Here is a 17847-nt window from a genome sequence, read left to right as displayed (position 1 = left end):
CATATTAAATCTCACGAATTTACGTGAATTCAACAATTTCTTTCAGTCGAATGCCCAATGGAGATTTTTCATCGATTCGTCTGCGCACCTATGCATTCCGAGCGAGTACGAAATTTTCTTGACGTAAATCGGCATAGTGCGATTTGGCTGGATGGCCGAGCAGGATTTCTAGTAATAGTCACCTAGTTCAACCCGAGGTTGCATTTATCGTTATACCCACTTGCTTTGCATAATCGCCATTTATGCATGTCCCGCGTAACCGTAAGGGATGCTGGGGAGAGGAGCGTCCCGACGCTTCTGTAATGTCCCGGGCACTTACCCCTGCGACGCTAGATAGCAACGCTAATAGCAGCCAACAATGCCGGAATAGCAAACAGCAACGGCCCACCTCAACTTTATGGAATTTGTGTGTGTAAGCCCATGTGTGCTGCATTTAATTTCAGCTCGACTAAATTACGGGAAAAGTTATGCGGCTATCTGGCCAGGGTAGATACGTCATTATCTTTTACAGGAAAGGCCACGCACGGTCATTTCTATAGCTAAGCATTTGCACGTCAAACTGAAAGCATTTTCCACGTGTCCACTTCACGTCGCATTTCGCGAAAACTCTGCAAACATGTTTCACGTACTGAATGGAATTTCTCCAACTCTACAACTTTCTAAATTTCGCTTGATTAAAACTACGTTAAATTTCTCGCGTGCTAAATTTCCAATTTACAATATTGCATGGACGCCGTGTAAGAAGATATTTAAAAAATTACATTTTTACACAGTTGTACCGTAAACGGCAAATCAAGGTTGATAGACACTTTTGTTGATTTTAGGTAAAAAGTAATTTTTCACATAGCAAATTCCTTCAGTCAATTTAACATTTCACATCGTTATCAGTATAGTGTAAGAGTTAATACCTATATATAGTAACTAAGATGATACTAATTAAGAGTTAGTATCTATAGACACTAACTCTTACACTATACTGATAACGATGTGAAATGTTAAATTAACTGAAGGAATTTGACGTTGTACCCATATCAGTTCAAAGATCTCGCCATACGTCGTAGACAGCCTCGTCACGAAGGAGGATGTGTCCTCTCATGCGTGGGTGCCACATGAATACGTCATTGTGAATTCGTCACTACAAGAAAAAAGTTCCAGACAATTCCAACTGCAACCGAACTTTAAAGAAGTGCAGCCACCGGTGGAATACGCATCGTTTGTTCTCCCGATGATTTATACGTTCCGTAATGTCCCATGCCAGCCATGTGTTTCCAGTATGACGGAGCAATTTGTTCTGGATAGGTTATGCATAGCGATGGTAGTTGCTTTACTGTCACATTGTCAAGGATGACCCGTCGCTTTCAAGAGGGCATATCTCAAGAACGGTAGGAAGAGAAAAAGAGTTTATCTCCAGGAGAAAGAGAAAACCAAATCGTTGAAAGTGGAATCTCTCTTTTGAAAAGTTGAGGATTATGGCTTTCCTCTTCCGTGTGACGGATCATAAATTGCCGGACGTTATTACGACTTCTTTTTTTTTAAATCCTCAGCGTTCTCGCAATCCCCCATTCACCTTGAGACATAGGACAAGATGGTATCTGTCACCGAGAGTGAGTGTCTACATATGTTCGCTAACACTTTATCGGTAAAAAGCTCAACGACTTAAGTGACTGATGCGAATACGAAGGGAAGAGTTGCATATCCGGTGCACGCGATGGCTGATGCCTCCTGCCGAAGTGCAGTTAAATAGAGCGGACCTACCTTGACTGGGAGTTTTACATAATTGCTGTTATAAAGTGATCGTTAAAGTCCTCGTTCTTTACCTATACCTATATATATACCAGCCAGTGCGTAAGATATTATGCAGTTCCTGTAGTGTGCCTGAAGTCTCTTCTTTTTTTTTTTTTAAGAATAGAAAACGTAACTAAGTATCTTATTATGGATATACGTACTGAAATGATTATTGGCTGTAGTATCCATTGAAAAGTACTGCAGACTTACGTTATTGGATTATTATTAGGAAAAAAAAAAGTTCTTGAAAGGAGGTACTCTCGCTGGAGGATGATTCCACGTTTTCTTGTATTGCCCTTGTTAAAAATTTTACAACGAAACTTCCCGGGGCCGTAATGCCAGGGTGTATCGGGGTGATGCTATGGCTTTTGCGTAACGGTACTCGCGCATAATTGGCTTAAAATGGAGGTGTCGTAAAACGAGCAATTAACTGACCTGTTCAGGAGACTCGGTGATGAAGGAGTGGCAGTATTGGATGCTGAAGTGTGCCCTGGGCTCTCGCGCCAGGAAGCTGAATTGGGCGTGTTGAGGTTCACAAGTTGCATATGAGATGCGCCTCAGCGCGTGTGCCATCTGCACGCTCTGTAAAAGAAAATTGCATAAGGTAAGGTTAATTAATCACCGTCTCGCCGAATATACTAACCGAATATTATTAACAATGCATACAGCTATATTAATGATACCAGGTAGATAATTACAGTAGTTTACAATTTAACAAGATATCGCAGGAATGTCTCTCGTACCATGCATGAATCCTTCGTAATGATGTATACGTATATACGTAGCCATAAGAAAAAAAAATATTCTTTTTTTTTCGCTCCTGAACTAAATTTCTCAAAAGCACGTGGTGGCCATAAATTTTCTCCAATGAAATCTCATAGCTGGCATAACTCGGCTGCGCTCTTCAGCTTGTTCGCTGCCGTATGACACTTTATCCTTTTGGGATGGTCTCACCGAATTCCATACATACGTAATGACGCAGCAGACGGGTGTCGTTGATTAGTATAGATACGTGAAAGCATAACGCGGCGTTATATTTCACTTTGCAGATGGTAAACATCCTTCAAATAAAGTGGCGAAGAACGCTCCCGTCCAGAATAGTAGTGCTCTTATGTATTATCTTGAATTATATCTTATCCCAGCCACTGGATTTCTCCGTTTACTCTTTCTCCGTATCCTTGAGTTTCTTTTCTTCCTACCCCAAAGTCCTACCTAACCACGTGCGCTTCTATGTATACATATGTATCTATACGTATCCGTGAAGTTATACACGCATTTCTTTGCCATGCTTCTTCCAGGAGTGCATCATTATGGATAACGGGTTTCCTTCGCCAGGGTAAATAACGTGGGAGAAAGGTTTACGACCTTTTCTCGGATCCTTCAATTCTATTTTTTTATTTTATTTTTTTATTTCAAATATCGAATTGTATCGCAAGCTTCCTGCATGAGAAGCCACCGTGATGAAGAATATTCTAGACGTTGTGAATTTGAATGTTGATTAGTTTTGTTATATATGGCCGAGAAACATGCGAGACTAATTTCTCTTTACAGAGAGACTTTTTAGATTACATTTTTTTTCTCTTATCTTCATATAGAAATTCTATTAATTAGTTGTACAATTATCTTGTACTAATTGCATCGTCTCAAAGAAGCACCGACCGTTGGATAAGATGATAAAGATGCAGTAAGCGGCATGTAACTGAAGTTATCGTGTATCGTAGGGTCTATGTGGATTATCGATTCTCCCTAGAAGGAATGTCGTAAATCACAGGAAGGAAAAGGAGGAGGGAGAGGTTTGAAGAGAAGAATAAAATTCGTGAGTGGAAGAGAGATGTAGAATGAATATGTGTAAGAAGGCAAAGAGAAAGAAAGCGTTACGAAAAAAGGAGGGGGGGGGGATAAGGAAAGACAGTGAAAGTCAAAAGTTTTCGTGAGAGGATTTCGAATTTCCCGGGATAACGTGGACGACCAATGAAATGTGACTTTTTCACTTTTATCAGTTGTGACAACGGATTTGCTTTCTGGGCATTGAGCTTTTGGATACGATACGGTTCGATTTTTCTTGCCATTCGAATCAGTGGTTTTACGTCACGAAGCTCAACTCGACGTATTTGACGTACACCCTACAAGAAAGTGGCATCCTCATTAAGCGAACATCACATAAATATCACTTATGCGTATCAGTCGCGCAAGTCACGAGTATCAGGGCTCGTTAGCGTGTGCGGTAAATCTTCGGTAAGTACGATCTGACGAGTGTGGGATGGGACCCTATGAGCCCTGGAATTAAAACCAGGAGCGGGTACTACCGCCTTTAAAATCGGGCAGCCCCTGAATAGACATTTCCTTTTTCGAGCATCGAATAAAAATGAAATTAAATTATTTCTAGTGCGCCGGAGATCAATATGGCGCTTTTATACGCAGGCAAAATAATTTGGCATAAAATCAAATTGATTCAATGTACTATATGTAATACAAATCGATTCTAGTAATCAATTAAACTAACTTGCACAGGTGCCCCGTGTATGGTATATATGTTGAAAATTAACGGGATCGGCAATGCTTTCCCAATAACTACACTGCAAATCGCACGTTTTCACGGCATGACGTTATTGCAACGTGACCGATGATTTACTGTTCACTTAGGTGGGAATTATATACATCTTTAATCTGAGCCTAGTTTCGCGGCAGACGCATTAATTTAACGATAGGTTATTAAATGCATTTACATATAACTTTGTGCGAGTTACGGGGACAAAGTATCGTGGTGCAATAATAGTTTCTCCACCTTCGAAACTTTCTCACTGTGGCTTGTCGTTTCCTTACCGTTCTTCTATGCACCTCTTGTAGTATACCGACAGCGATTTCCAGAACGATTCTGACGCGGCACAATTATTCAATAACAAGTTAATTTACGGCGGTTTCATTTGCCTGGAGATTTTGGTGCTTTAGTGTAACCAAAACAAGTACCGAATGATGATTGCCTCTATATCCTCTCGCCAGCAATCATAATCAAGAACCCGTTCCGGTTTTTTTGCTACTGGGAGAACCGGTAAATCGTTTGGGCATTTTCGTATCGGAAGATAATAAAATTTTGTTCGTGAAACCCGTCATTAACCGAGATCACCAGAACCTGTTAAAATGGTTTGACGTTACTGGAAGAAGAAACGTGTGAGTGCGGCTCTATATTTATATCGATTAATTTGTATCCTCAAATCCATTACGATGTTACGGATAATCCGGAGAATCATATTATCAATGTCATACAAAGATATTATAAAAATTTTCCATCTTTTGTCACGATCATGACGTGATAAAAGATCGCTTTACATCCGCAAAGAGGACCACGTCTATGGTCTAATATATCAACAGTGATTCATAGTAATGGAACTTTGCGTAACCCTTGCAAAAAGCGCGATGTCACGTTTCGTGGATTAATGTAGTTCATTTTTTCCCTCTAAATATCACACGCAGATTATAACTTACAGGGAATCGCAATGTATTTAAAAAAAAAAAAATTTCTTTGCCATACCAAAGAATTTTATAGACAGTAATTACTCATGCGCACAGAGGACAATTCATTGGAATAAATAAAATTTGTAAGTCCTACAGATCCTACGAATATTTTTTAAAAAGTTAAAGAATTAACTGCCATCTATATTCATATGTAAGAATCACGAATCTCTATGGACTATGTTCAAGACGATATATCGTGTTCAGAATAAATGAAGTTAATTTGCGCACCTGGCTGTATATTCCACTTTGGAAATACGTATGCCGATTATTTTAAAGGTGAAAAAGTATTCAGGGTGAAAAGCATTTGTTTACTCGGTAACCATGACAGGATATTTTCTTTTACCACGGGACAGCCGTGATCTGTGTATTCACTCGAAGTGGCGACTGTACGTGCGGAAGATATAAACGATGCAGCAACACGACCACCATCAATAACTTCTCTTCTCGATGTTCTTTCACTCTCTTTCTGCTTCGTGTTCTCTCATCTCTTCCACTCCCTTCTTTCTCTTAGCTACTTTCTTTCCTGTCTTCTCCTATACGTCTCTCTCTCTTTCTCTCTCTTTTGCTTTACACGAGTCGTTGCACATAGGTAAACTTTCATCCTGGACGATCAGCGAGCTGCTGGCATCATTTCCCGGCGATGTTTCTTTAAGGTCTTAAATGTTATATCCCTTATCAAAAGTAACTGCCAGTCTCCGGGGTGTAATTGAAAAAAATGGCCTGTAAAATTTCCATCCCGGAAATTCAACCTTCTCGGGATTTTTGTGGAAAGTTCAGATGAATAATCGACTGTATACTCTGATAAGAAATAATCAGTGCGTATCTTCTCGTAACGGGGCGTGTAATCATTCAAGCATTGATAAAGCTCGGAAAAACAAATGTTCTATTGCGAGAACAAATAAAAAATGACGTTTAGGATTTACTGTGAATTTTATGTTGGTTTCTTATTGGGATTTTTTTTCACGACTGTCATCCCGACTATAGCGACTATGTGATTTTCTGCATTTCGAGTGAATTCAAGGATTTGGGGTTGTGTCGCGAAGAAAGAATATCTCCTATAGAATTTCACTTCAGCGAGCGAGATACGCCAACTTCATATGATCGAATGACGTCGGCAGGTATCTTGAAATTTCGAGACTTGCACACTAACAAGATTTTCCAGACAGACGTTGTCTACGGAATGGAATTTTAATTTGAAGATTGCGATGTACATAGAACGTCCGACTTTCGTTACGGATCAAAATGTCTGACGGTCATGCTCGTTATAACGTGTACTTTACATTTCCATGAATATCGTCTAAAAAAAAAGTGTAGAAGCAAAAGCCGTGACATATTTCGTTACGCTACGCTACGTAAACGAAAAATCTGTGAGTTCAGATCTACCCGCCATACGGGACTGGTTTGTCTTACTAACGAGGGAACTTGTCAGGGCGACTTACTCGTTATAGAAATTGTTTAAGGATAAGAGATGAAATATACGATATTGGCGTACGTAAGACTTGCATTTAAAAAAAAAAGAAAAAAAAAAGATACTGTACAAAAATAATGTTCAGCTATATCTAACCGCATAAAAAGATAGGTACCGTGCGAGGTCGTCGAACCATAAAATCGCGATAATTGAAAATTCGATGCCTATGCAACTAGAAAGGCTTGATAACTTATCATGTTTATTTTGTAGTCTATACTACAAGTTCGATATTTATTCCGAATCACCCTGTATACCTATGTATATTGTCCGTTGTATTATATATATCGAAATTTGCATAATGCATATATCCTGATGTATCATTATAATCATCAGAATGCCAATGGTTTCGCATCGGTGCGATTTCAATTGCACTCTTCCTCCATGATGATTATTCGTTGTAATTTTAGCGTGCTTCTTTACCGGCCTGTTCGCATTCACTGCGTGACAGGCGCTCTTGTACGCTTGTTGCTTTGTAATTTGACGGAGTGATCTAAATGATAAAGCATTCACGGATTGATCTCTCTCACCGTTATCATTAGATCTTCAAATATCGTGAGAATCGTAGGGAGAATGGACAGGAATTTCAAAAAAAAAATAATAATTACGTTTCCTGTTACTTCGGTGTTGTATAGCTGGTACAGCAAAATACAAAAGTATGAATATAAGGCCAAGGAAACATCGATGATTTATAATCAAACTCTAAGAAAAAGTTTTGAATTTTGTAATTTCCTTACGACAGCAGTGAGATACTGGTACGTTGTAGAAAAGAGATTTGATCTCTTATAATGGCTTGTCGACGATGGGCAGAGTGACATTTGAATTTCCACATTGTTGCACTTTGCAAACACAGTACGAAAGCAGCATTTGGTATCGATCGAACTTGGTATTTTATATTGCAAATGTGAGATATTTGTTTTGGAAAAGTTTTAAGTCGAACATTAATCTGGATGTATTTTTTCCCGTGTCGTTATTCCCGCTACGTAAATAATAAATTACTTTGAAGTATAAATAAATCCAGAGTCATGAACATCATTTGGGATTTCGACGGATTTTTCACCTATAATTTTGCAATATTCAAAATGGAATATAGGATGGAATATTGTCATTTATATAAAATTACTATTGCAGATACAATTAATATATTGTTTATCAAACGTCAACCATACTGTTACCTCATTCGAGGCTGAACTTTTGTATTGCATGCTAATAAATTTTCAGTGTGTGAAAACTACGTGATATATATTGTCTACTTCTTTTTTTTTTAAACAAGGAAAAGAAAGAAACTATAAAAATTCATCCACAATAAAACAAAGCGTATCTTCATTACATATACAATAGTATGGCACACCTGTGTTTATATGAATTTTTTCAGGGAGCATGAAAATTATACAGGCAGTTTGTTTCGTGTATTAATAAAAAAAATACATATACAAATAATTATCGAAGGAATATATTAATGTGTGAGCAAAAGTTCATAATTCGAAATGCTATTTCGAGCTCTTGAGTTTTCTTTTCGAAATGGTGGACAGCTTGGAGAAATTGCAGAAGATGAAGACGTCACCCGAACTCCTCGACGATAAACTCTTACTTTAACGAAATGCAAATAAATAAATTGCTAACGACTTAACTGCTGTCGGCGAGTAAAAAGGGTTTGCATACTACGGTCGGACGTTGTCTGGATACGCCGAGCCAAGGGGTAGCACAGATCTCATTGGTGGCAAGTTGCAAGATAAACAGCTGCAGACGTGGGTCCAGCCCTGCACTCACGGTAATGCGCGAGCGTCGGCCTTTTTCTGCAAATTCAAGCATCTCCAGCGTCTACTACCCGCCTGACAGACCCCAACTAGCAAATAGATTTCCACACGCCTCTAAACGCACACTTTCTAGTTCACTATATGGGAATCTCGCTGTCTGAGCTTCGAAAGGTCGACAGTTGGAGTTTACATATTTATAGTTCGTAGGGTGAGTTTCATCTAGTTTTCTGGAAGCTTCGAGAGACACTTGGGAAAAAGATTTCTGGAAAACTTGATGAAAATAAATTGCCATGAGACAAGTGTAGGGCGTAGTTTGTATCCAAGCTGCCTCTAAGGGCAATGCGAATTTTGCTACATCTCAAATCCCAGTCTGCTACAGTACACAGCACAAAAAACTACGTAGACTGTAATTGATAAAAAGTATTTCAAAATCCATTTTTTCCCGTCGAGTAATAACATCTAATCACTATTAAAGCCGCAAATTGACCTGATTAACAATTGATAATGATCACACAGACGCGGTTGGTTTACGAGAATCGTAAAAGGCAGAACTGGAAAAAGGATGTTTGCAGGATGAGGATATTTTTTTATCACTCCCTGCAGATCCCAGTTGACACAGTCTCCTCATAAAACTTCGATGCTCCAATCTGATATCTGAAATGGTTTATATTTCTCCTCAGCGAAACGGAATGACAATCCATGAAACGTATCGAAACGAATCGATTCTCATAGACGTCAATGAATTTTTCCAACAAACCAACGCACTGCATCACACCAGATTTATTCACTCCCAACCAGTGTGAATGAGTCTTTAATCTCAGCGCAGCAAGCTGGCTGGTCTTGACCAGTGTGAGTGATTAACGGATTAGAGGGTTCGCACGTAATTTCAGGATTTTCAGTCAAGCGGATCTTTCGCAAAAGATAGACCACCACGAGACTGTCGACATAGGGTCAAACCACTGTGCAAAGGCCAATCTTTTCATCCTCCCTTCCGCAGCCAAGAGTACAAAAAAAAGTCAGAGAAAAATTCTAGCCAGGCAGGATGAAGGGTTAACGGCGTAGTCACGGAGTCAAACTTGGTTCGGCAGTGCTAAACGGCTACGTGAACTTGATGAAAGACGGGGATTGATGCTGGCAGAGCCAATGGCCCCTGGTAGCCAAGGGGTGGTTGAGATACGGTCCAGCCGTGAGTGCTGTTCCGTGTATGCACGAGTAAATCCGCAGGTGGAGCGAAGCAAACAAACCCCTCGATCGTCGCGCCTAAGAGAAACCATGGGACCGAGATTCCGCATCATCCGGGTTTGCTCAAACGTTCCTCGTATCCTGGTGTTTACCGTGGACTTCTTTCCTACCATTTATAAAACACCTCAAAACCAACGCGTAAGCGCGAACCATCCGGTTCCCATAATTTCTATTAGTATCTCGATACTTTGAAGGGTGGCTACGTGATGCGAGGCTGCTGCAGGGGATTGCTGTTCCCGTGGGTTTATATTCCCCGTGGAGATCCTCCATTAATGTCAGTCGTATTCAGGTTCACGGTCAACGTTATTAATAAGTACGATACTTGGAGATGATAGTATCCATCGAACGTATCAAGCTCCAAGTACAGATTATCCAACTGATAACGTGAAATACCTACTTGTATTGCGGCGCTCTTACTACCGCATGCTAACAGAAGTTCGCTGAGGTTAGCGACGAGCGTGATCATCCTGGAATGAGAGTCCTCTTTGGTTGGGTGCATGGAGTCACGTTCGTGCCTAGTAGGCTAGGGATTACTCGGCAGGTGATTGTTATTAGGAAAGCTCGATTATGGTTATATGACAAAATTACCCTGAGTTAGCAACATACGGTCAGTTTGTTTACGAGGGTCGCTGATCTACGAGCGATTAGAGTACGATATGTAAGTCGAGGAGTTTAAATGATTTCCTACCCATTTCTCCAAGAGAATGACCGTTGATTTTGCGATACCTTGCTATAGTATACAGGGATAGGATCGGTAGTTTGTTAAATCCCGTAAAATCTAACCGAACTCGACTCCGGATACAACGCTCGATATCGTGATCGAACGATTCGATCGGTTTGATTTGGCACGATTCGAAGTTTCCAAGCTAACGCGAATTGTGTTTCAGGAGGTTCAAGCTTCAAGGCGAACCCCGCGAATTGGCCTACCATCCGTGGGTCCACCAGAGCGAATAATAATGTCTGTTCGAGAAGGGCTTAGCTCGTGACCTTACGACCTCGCGAAGGTAATGGACCTTCCTGCTATTCGCGTCGAGTAGGTTGCCTGGCAATCAATTACGTTTGTGTGCTCACGTCATCGAATAATAAGCGATGTGTTTGCGGTCAGTCAGTCCGAAAGGCTGGACTGGATATGAACATTCTCAAGAGCTTCGCTTCAGAAGACAAGTGTATATATGAGGACGCCATTATTATGGATGAAAGCGACTCGGGATGATATAAAGTTTTCAATATGTGGATGCGGCGAAAGTGCAGTTAAAGAGAGAACTCGTGATCAATTAATGCATCCTGGAGAAACTGAGGATTGTCTTTTCTATCTTCTTAACGGAGAGGCCACCACGTGTGTACGTATATATGAGGGAAAGTTCGTAATATTAAAAACAAAAAAAAAAAGAAAATAAAATTACGAACTTACGTAGCTGGGTTAGTGAGTGAAATATCAGCGACCTTTATAAAAGGTTCAGTACATAACGTACATAATGCAACCGAGTTCAGGAGCGATTGGTTAATTACCAGAGTTCAAGTCGTACAGCACGTAATTCGTGCTAAATAAAATTATTATGGCTTTCCTGTAAATGCACAGTCTACCCGAACAGCATGAATGGCGCGAACGTTGTTTAGTCTACGATCGTGAATACGCGGCTGCTCGCATTACTGAATTCTTCGTCAGTGACTCGAGGCTAATTATGGATAAAAATACGTCAAGGTTTAAAGAGAATTTAAGAGTAGAGAAAAACAAGAGCGAAATTCTAATCACAGTGCGATGCATCTTCTTTAAACATTTTACAAATAGCCGTGAATCATACCAATACGAGTACGATGTGTGGGTAGGAACGTAGTAGGTAGAGTCGCATTTTCCATGCTGGGCAACAAGTGGCAGCACCGCAAAAAGGATTCTAATCGAAATGAACGAACGTCAACACGTATAGGTAATATCGTTCGACTTTTATCTGCTACTAGAATGTTTCTTGATAACGTTCCTGGTATCTATAAGTAATTGGATCCTAATATCAAGTAAGTAAATGCACGCACAGATTGTCTAGGATTGTTATGACGGTTCTGCTTGTTTTGATCAACCTCAGCTCGTCGATGCTGTTTCTACAATATCCGTGGTCTGAAGTCGTAACGTTCGCTTCAACGCAGTGTGGGCGCATACGAGTAACGTGGGGTTCTACACGGTGGTCCATGGTAATACCAGCTACTTTGTTTATCAGAGAGTGAGTTTCACATTCACAGATTGTTCATGGGTTCTGTTTTGTTTCACTCCGTACCGGATTAACGTCAGGAGTTCGCTCCCTTCTAGCTCAGTAAAATCCTGGGAAAACGTGATACCCACGCGGTTTATTTCCACCGGTGTTTCGAGGCTAACCAAATTCTCAGCTTACTGCAGCATCCGACGACATAAGAATCCCTGATGTTTTTCAATCCCCATAAAGTATACCTATATCAGGCAAGTCTTAACGAAAGCTTCAATTATCTTAAATAACGTATTACGAATACTTATCATTAATTTTTCATTTAAGAAAAAAAAAAACGTTCAACACACAATCAGGTCGAAGTTGAGAAATCCTGTGATCATCGTTCCATTAGTCTTACAGGAGTCTAAGAAACTGCGCAACAAGTTCTCATTACGTTAATCCAAGCTAATTGCATTCGACGACGATACACCAGGGCGACAGAGGACTTTACGCTTTACTGGGGGCAAATGACGAGCGTTTAATAACGGCTTATAAAAGCTCGACCGACAGAAAGGCTGTAACCCTGCTTCGTGAAAGCACGACGAATTCGTTTGTCTTCGTCGTCCCCGCCATTGGCAGCATAATCGCGCTCGTAATTAATAGAGACTGTTGAAATCGTACGTTCATCGTAATTGAGGAGTAATTTTGCTGTTCCATATAAATCACAATCACAATAATCTTCCCGTAATTACGATCAATTACTCTTGGCATCGACGTCACATACCTAACAACTCACCCGATCCCAATTCACTCCCACGTATCCTGTGTGCCAGTACACTTTTTGTCATGAGAGCAGCACGAGGCTCTTTTTCATCCTACGACCACCCGGACTACGACAGGCTAGGTATTTCGGTCTTTATCGCTCGCCTCTACGATTCCTACCTTTCCATATGACTTACGTATCAACATTCGCCATACTTTTTCGCGACGCAGACAATAGGGTATACTTTTAAAAATGTATTTCGAGCTTGTTACGTTTCGTCTGGATAGTCCAAAAAAATTCTTCATTATACTTTGCCTAACGGGAGCATTAAAAGGTACATTAAAGAAGACTCGTGTTTCCTATGTTGGGTACTCGAAAGCATTTATCCACGACTCAGGACGTTTCTCTGGGGTTATCTACCCTCGTGCATGGCCAGTAAATTGACGAGGGAGCGACCGAGCAACCAGGCTATACCCTGCTTCCGCTTATACTGTATAAGGAAGCTGTTGTCTTGTGTAAGGTGAGCGGATAATAAGCGCACTGACATGAGCACGTCGCCTAGGAAACAACGCCGTGCCATTACGTGGAAACGTTACAGGACAACAACGCTGCTGGTATAGGGGCTTCAGCTCTTGGTTCTCGGGTTCAGGTGGATGCACTGACGCGATGGGGATTTACGTGTCGTACAATATATGGCGTAAGGGTGCTAGAGATGCACTTTCATGAAATATGACTTACACACGTCAATAATATGAAGCAGCGAACGACCGCGTATGTTGCGTATACTGGCGTGTGATACCAACCCCTATATCATATTCCCTAGGGAATAAAATGTGTCAGTGAAATACAAATTAATTCCATTACTCTAGAATAATAATCGTTCAGGTATTTTCGAATGAATTGAAATTTTATATATGAAGCACGTACTCGTTTCATTGGGGAATTTAATTAATTTTCATCTACGGCGTGTAAATAGGCACAATAACTGTACATTACTATTATTGTTTTTGACAAATTTCGGAATAATTCTGATACTGCATAAATATTGTTCGGATAGATGAGGGTGAATCGCGACAAGGGTTGCCACCCTTGGTTCTCGTGTACGTTATGCTCAGCTGAAGGACGGTGGCTCGTAAGGATCGGCGAATTTTCCAGGAAGGGCTGTGCAGGACAAGGATTTTCTCAGGTAGAAAATTAAAGCGAGAGCTTACGAAGGGTCCTCGAAATGAAACACTAATTCGGCGGATCGGTGCATCTGTGGATTCTGTTAGCAAGAGTGGTTTTTATGAGCGTAGATGAAAAAAAAAAAAAGGGTGAATATCTAGGGGAGACAGCATACTGTAGCAAAGTTCGAGTTATATTGCCACGAGAGATGCGGCAAGGATTATGGAATGGCGATTAACGTCCTGGAAGTAATGAGAGAAAAAAAGCCGATCAACGAGCAAATTATTATCATTTTCCTTAAAAGCAAAGCGTCTGAATAAACGGGAAGCTCTTGGTCTGTACAGGGTGATGTTTACGTTCTACTTGCCCAAGTACTAGGTTCTTAATACCTTTAAGCTTTCGAAACTCTCAGCGGAAAGCATCGAGTACATTCGTGACTGGGAATTATGTGATTTACTTGTTCTTAAGACGTGAAAAAGGGAGGAAAAAAGGACAAAGTAGTTTCATTTCGAAAATCGCGTTTCTCGCGCTAAGAATCTAACGATACATGAATAAATTCGCATTTGGCTCTGCCAGCCAAAGTGTGACTTCTAGAGAGGGTACGTGTACGTGGAGAGCAGAAGTTTCCTTTTTTGGGACTTTAGACACCATAAAGCAGGGTGATATAATGTCGGAGACACTACTGACAAAGATATGACTCCCACGAGAGCAGAAAAGCTATAAGTGAGTGCTCAGCCGCAGGCTTTCCGATTCAGGTTCTCCTACGTTTACTATCTCTCTCGCTCTCTCTCTCTCTCTCTCTCTCTCTCTCTCTGTCTTTTTCCCTCTCACTATATCCCAACTATTTCATAGGAATTTCTATCCGCACCTCTTTCCTTCCTAACCACTGATATCCAAACCGACGAGGATCTCCAACCCATAACCAGCTCACTTCGCTCGTTATCCCTTGCGAATACCATAGAAAATCCGCGCTGACACGGCGCACAATTTCGCCAATAGCCGGCACGACGATTTTACCGCAACGATCACAAATCGAGAACTCACGCCGTCTGAGATAACGCGAGAGCAATTTTAGAAAACGGGTGATGCTATAAAGGATGCTGCGGATGTTAGGGTGGTAAGTTTTGTCATTCATATCGAGACATGTGAGTGGTATGGAATGAGTGTCTCTTGTGTGTCCGAATAACAAATGTGAGAATCGCTGGAGGAAGGCTGAGAATAAGAAAAATGTTAACGAGTGAAAGTGCGAAAACATCAGGACTGATAGGGAATTGGACGAACGAGGAGATAAAAGGTGTATGATTATGCTTGTATCTGAGAAAGAAAGGATAAGAAAGTTGAGTAGCGAAGAAAGGATAGGATTGATTCGATTTACGAAATGAAATAGAGTAAAAATATGTGTAAAATTGGAGCGGTGGTTATTTTTTAAATTCTTCTGTTGCGTCAAAGTCGGGAAGTAGATACATAGGGATGCAGCGAATAACAGATAAATATAAAAGCAAATAGTCCAGTTAAAAATTATTCCTAAAAATATTTGATGTATTTACGCGAATCAATAGTAAACAATAATGGCTGCTATGTTCCTATGATACAGGTTCATATTGATTTTCGCAAAATGTTGAACCTTAATAGCTATACATATACTATACGTTGTGTCGTTTTACTCGTGTAATCGCAGAGATTGCCCCTTTTTCAACGAATCGACCAAAAAATACGACAGACGTGAAAAAGCAACGAGTTACCAGGTGCTCGGGGGGATCAACGATAGGAAAATGCTTTCAAAAGATTATCGCGCACGACATGATTTTCCAGCGAGTGCATTTTTACGTTACGCATTTTTTTTATTAGCAACAAAGTATATAGATATTGTAACGTATTTTGTTAACTCGACCCGATAACGAAAATCTGCGAACTAACTTACGTCAACTTCGACTTCGTCCATGCATCCGCATGCCAAGCGGACGGCAGTCAAATCTTTTTTCACCGGGAACTGATAAGCCGGTATGACCTGCGAGTTAGATGGAAATGTCTCGACTCCGTTAAAACTAGAGCTCTGACGGAACCTTAGAAAGGACGATAGCTTAACAGATCCTGTCGATTTATGGGGCCGCGTAAAATCAGCACACGCAACTGGATGCACGAACAGGAACAAACTGTTATGGAAATGCACGGCCGCTCAGGCTACTAAGGTTGGGGTAAAAAGGGCCGGAATAAGCCTCAAGTAAATAGTGCAGAAAACAGAGAACATTTGATCAAGAACATAACGGAACGAATCGGAATTATAAAATCGAAATCCCTCCACCAATTAATAAATTGGGAATCCTCAGCGGAGCTGGTTCAGCTGATCCGTGAAGGCCGAGAACTGTATCCAGGGGACACTCAGATGGACACTGCACTGTGGCACAGCACTGCACCTCCGAAACACGCGAAGGAAATCGATAGGATCTTCTGGATATCGCGAGAGCAACGCGAGAACTACACAAGCGAGAACTTCCTATACCGTATAGGAAACACAGCTAGAAAAACTATCAACAGATAACACCGGAGCGCGAACCAGCTCGAGGCACCTCGATCGGTGTCCCAAGACAGACTGCTTTGGCAATAGTCAAATTCGAGAACTATAATAATCCCGATTGGTCGAAGTCCTTACAGCCGATAACTCTTATACTTTCCCTCGAGTCGGCTCTTTAAACTAAATCGAGAGCGTTCCTTAACGAATCGGTACGCGACTCTTGGAGATCCTCCAGGGCCGCTTCCCCAGAGCATCGGACGACAGCTGGGCACCACGTCCTCAACCCGGATCAGGGTGTTCCTCCCCTGCCCTTAACCATAACAAGGCTCCATCTCCACCCGTCCTACAGCCCTTTGCCTGTCTTCAGCAGGGCGCCGATATCTCAGCTCGGACGACAGCTGGGCACCACGGAGAGCGTTCCTTAACGAATCGGTACGCGACTCTTGGAGATCCTCCAGGGCCGCTTCCCCAGAGCATCGGACGACAGCTGGGCACCACGTCCTCAACCCGGATCAGGGTGTTCCTCCCCTGCCCTTAACCATAACAAGACTCTATCTCCACCCGTCCTACAGCCCTTTGCCTGTCTTCAGCAGGGCGCCGATATCTCAGCCGGACCTCTGCCGATCCGTGAAGACGTCTCTGTCAGGTACTCTCATCTGCCGGGCAACTCGGTACGTCGAGACTATCTCTCGAGACCATGAGTTGAAAAACCACGTCACAATATGTATCATCGAAGATCCTTTGTCAAAAGTACAAAGTAACTCCCTATTCCAAAAACGCTTGATGCATTTTTCTTTGAAGATTTTTCAAACTTTCCTTACAAGTAGGTACCACCAACCCTATTTCTCTGATTCTGTTTCGTGGTAGCAGCAAGCGCTTCGGTTAATAGAGGTCTGTTATTGTAAACGTATTTAGAGATATGTATACCACGCGTATATTTGGTTATACGCAGCAGTCGGAACAACGTGCGCATTAGGGATTGAAGAGACATTACTCGAGGGTACATTAAAGGGTGACTGAAGAAGGAGGGAAGGGCTTACGAGGGTAGTACTATAAGGGGTTGAAGTTTCTGTTACCGCGAGTCACATCATATGGCAGATACACGCGTATAAAGGCACGTACCAAGTACAACCATACGTCACAACTGTATATGGTATAACCGACAAGGTATTCCCAGTCTCGAAAATGTTAAGTTCTTAGAATTGTTAAGTTCTTAGAGTGAAAGCTGATGGGATCGACATAAAGTCGAAGGGTTGCAAAAAGAGTGAAGAAGGCGCAGGGTCGGAGGGAACCTGCTTAAGTGAAGCCAAATTTTCCGCCTTCTTGATCCTCGAGAGTTCATAATTCTCGTGACACTTTATGCGATTTGCTCCCTTTAAACCAGCCGCTGTGAGGTGGAGTCTTTTGATGTGAAGCAAGGGTGTAAGTGGTAGTCGAGTATATCCACGATATAAGGTGTATTATGGGGTAAT

The 17847-nt window shown here is 41.4% G+C and overlaps 1 protein-coding gene across 11 annotated transcripts in view; it reads right to left on the bottom strand.

The window, feature by feature from the left end:
• The window catches only part of LOC107272961 (tensin-1), a 132771-nt gene that overhangs the window by 31596 nt on the left and 83328 nt on the right, over positions 1-17847 (bottom strand). For all 11 annotated transcript variants that reach the window (XM_025090241.1, XM_025090245.1, XM_015750673.2 and 8 more), the window contains one exon: positions 2221-2367. In XM_025090241.1, the coding sequence (XP_024946009.1) occupies positions 2221-2367 (147 nt within the window). The remainder of the gene's footprint in view (positions 1-2220; positions 2368-17847) is intronic.

This window comes from Cephus cinctus, unplaced genomic scaffold (assembly GCF_000341935.2).
Source record: "Cephus cinctus unplaced genomic scaffold, Ccin1 Ccin1_scaffold1333, whole genome shotgun sequence".
Lineage (NCBI taxonomy): Eukaryota > Metazoa > Arthropoda > Insecta > Hymenoptera > Cephidae > Cephus > Cephus cinctus.
The sequence above is the reverse complement of the archived record's forward strand: the minus strand, read 5'-3'. Positions and strand labels throughout refer to the sequence as shown.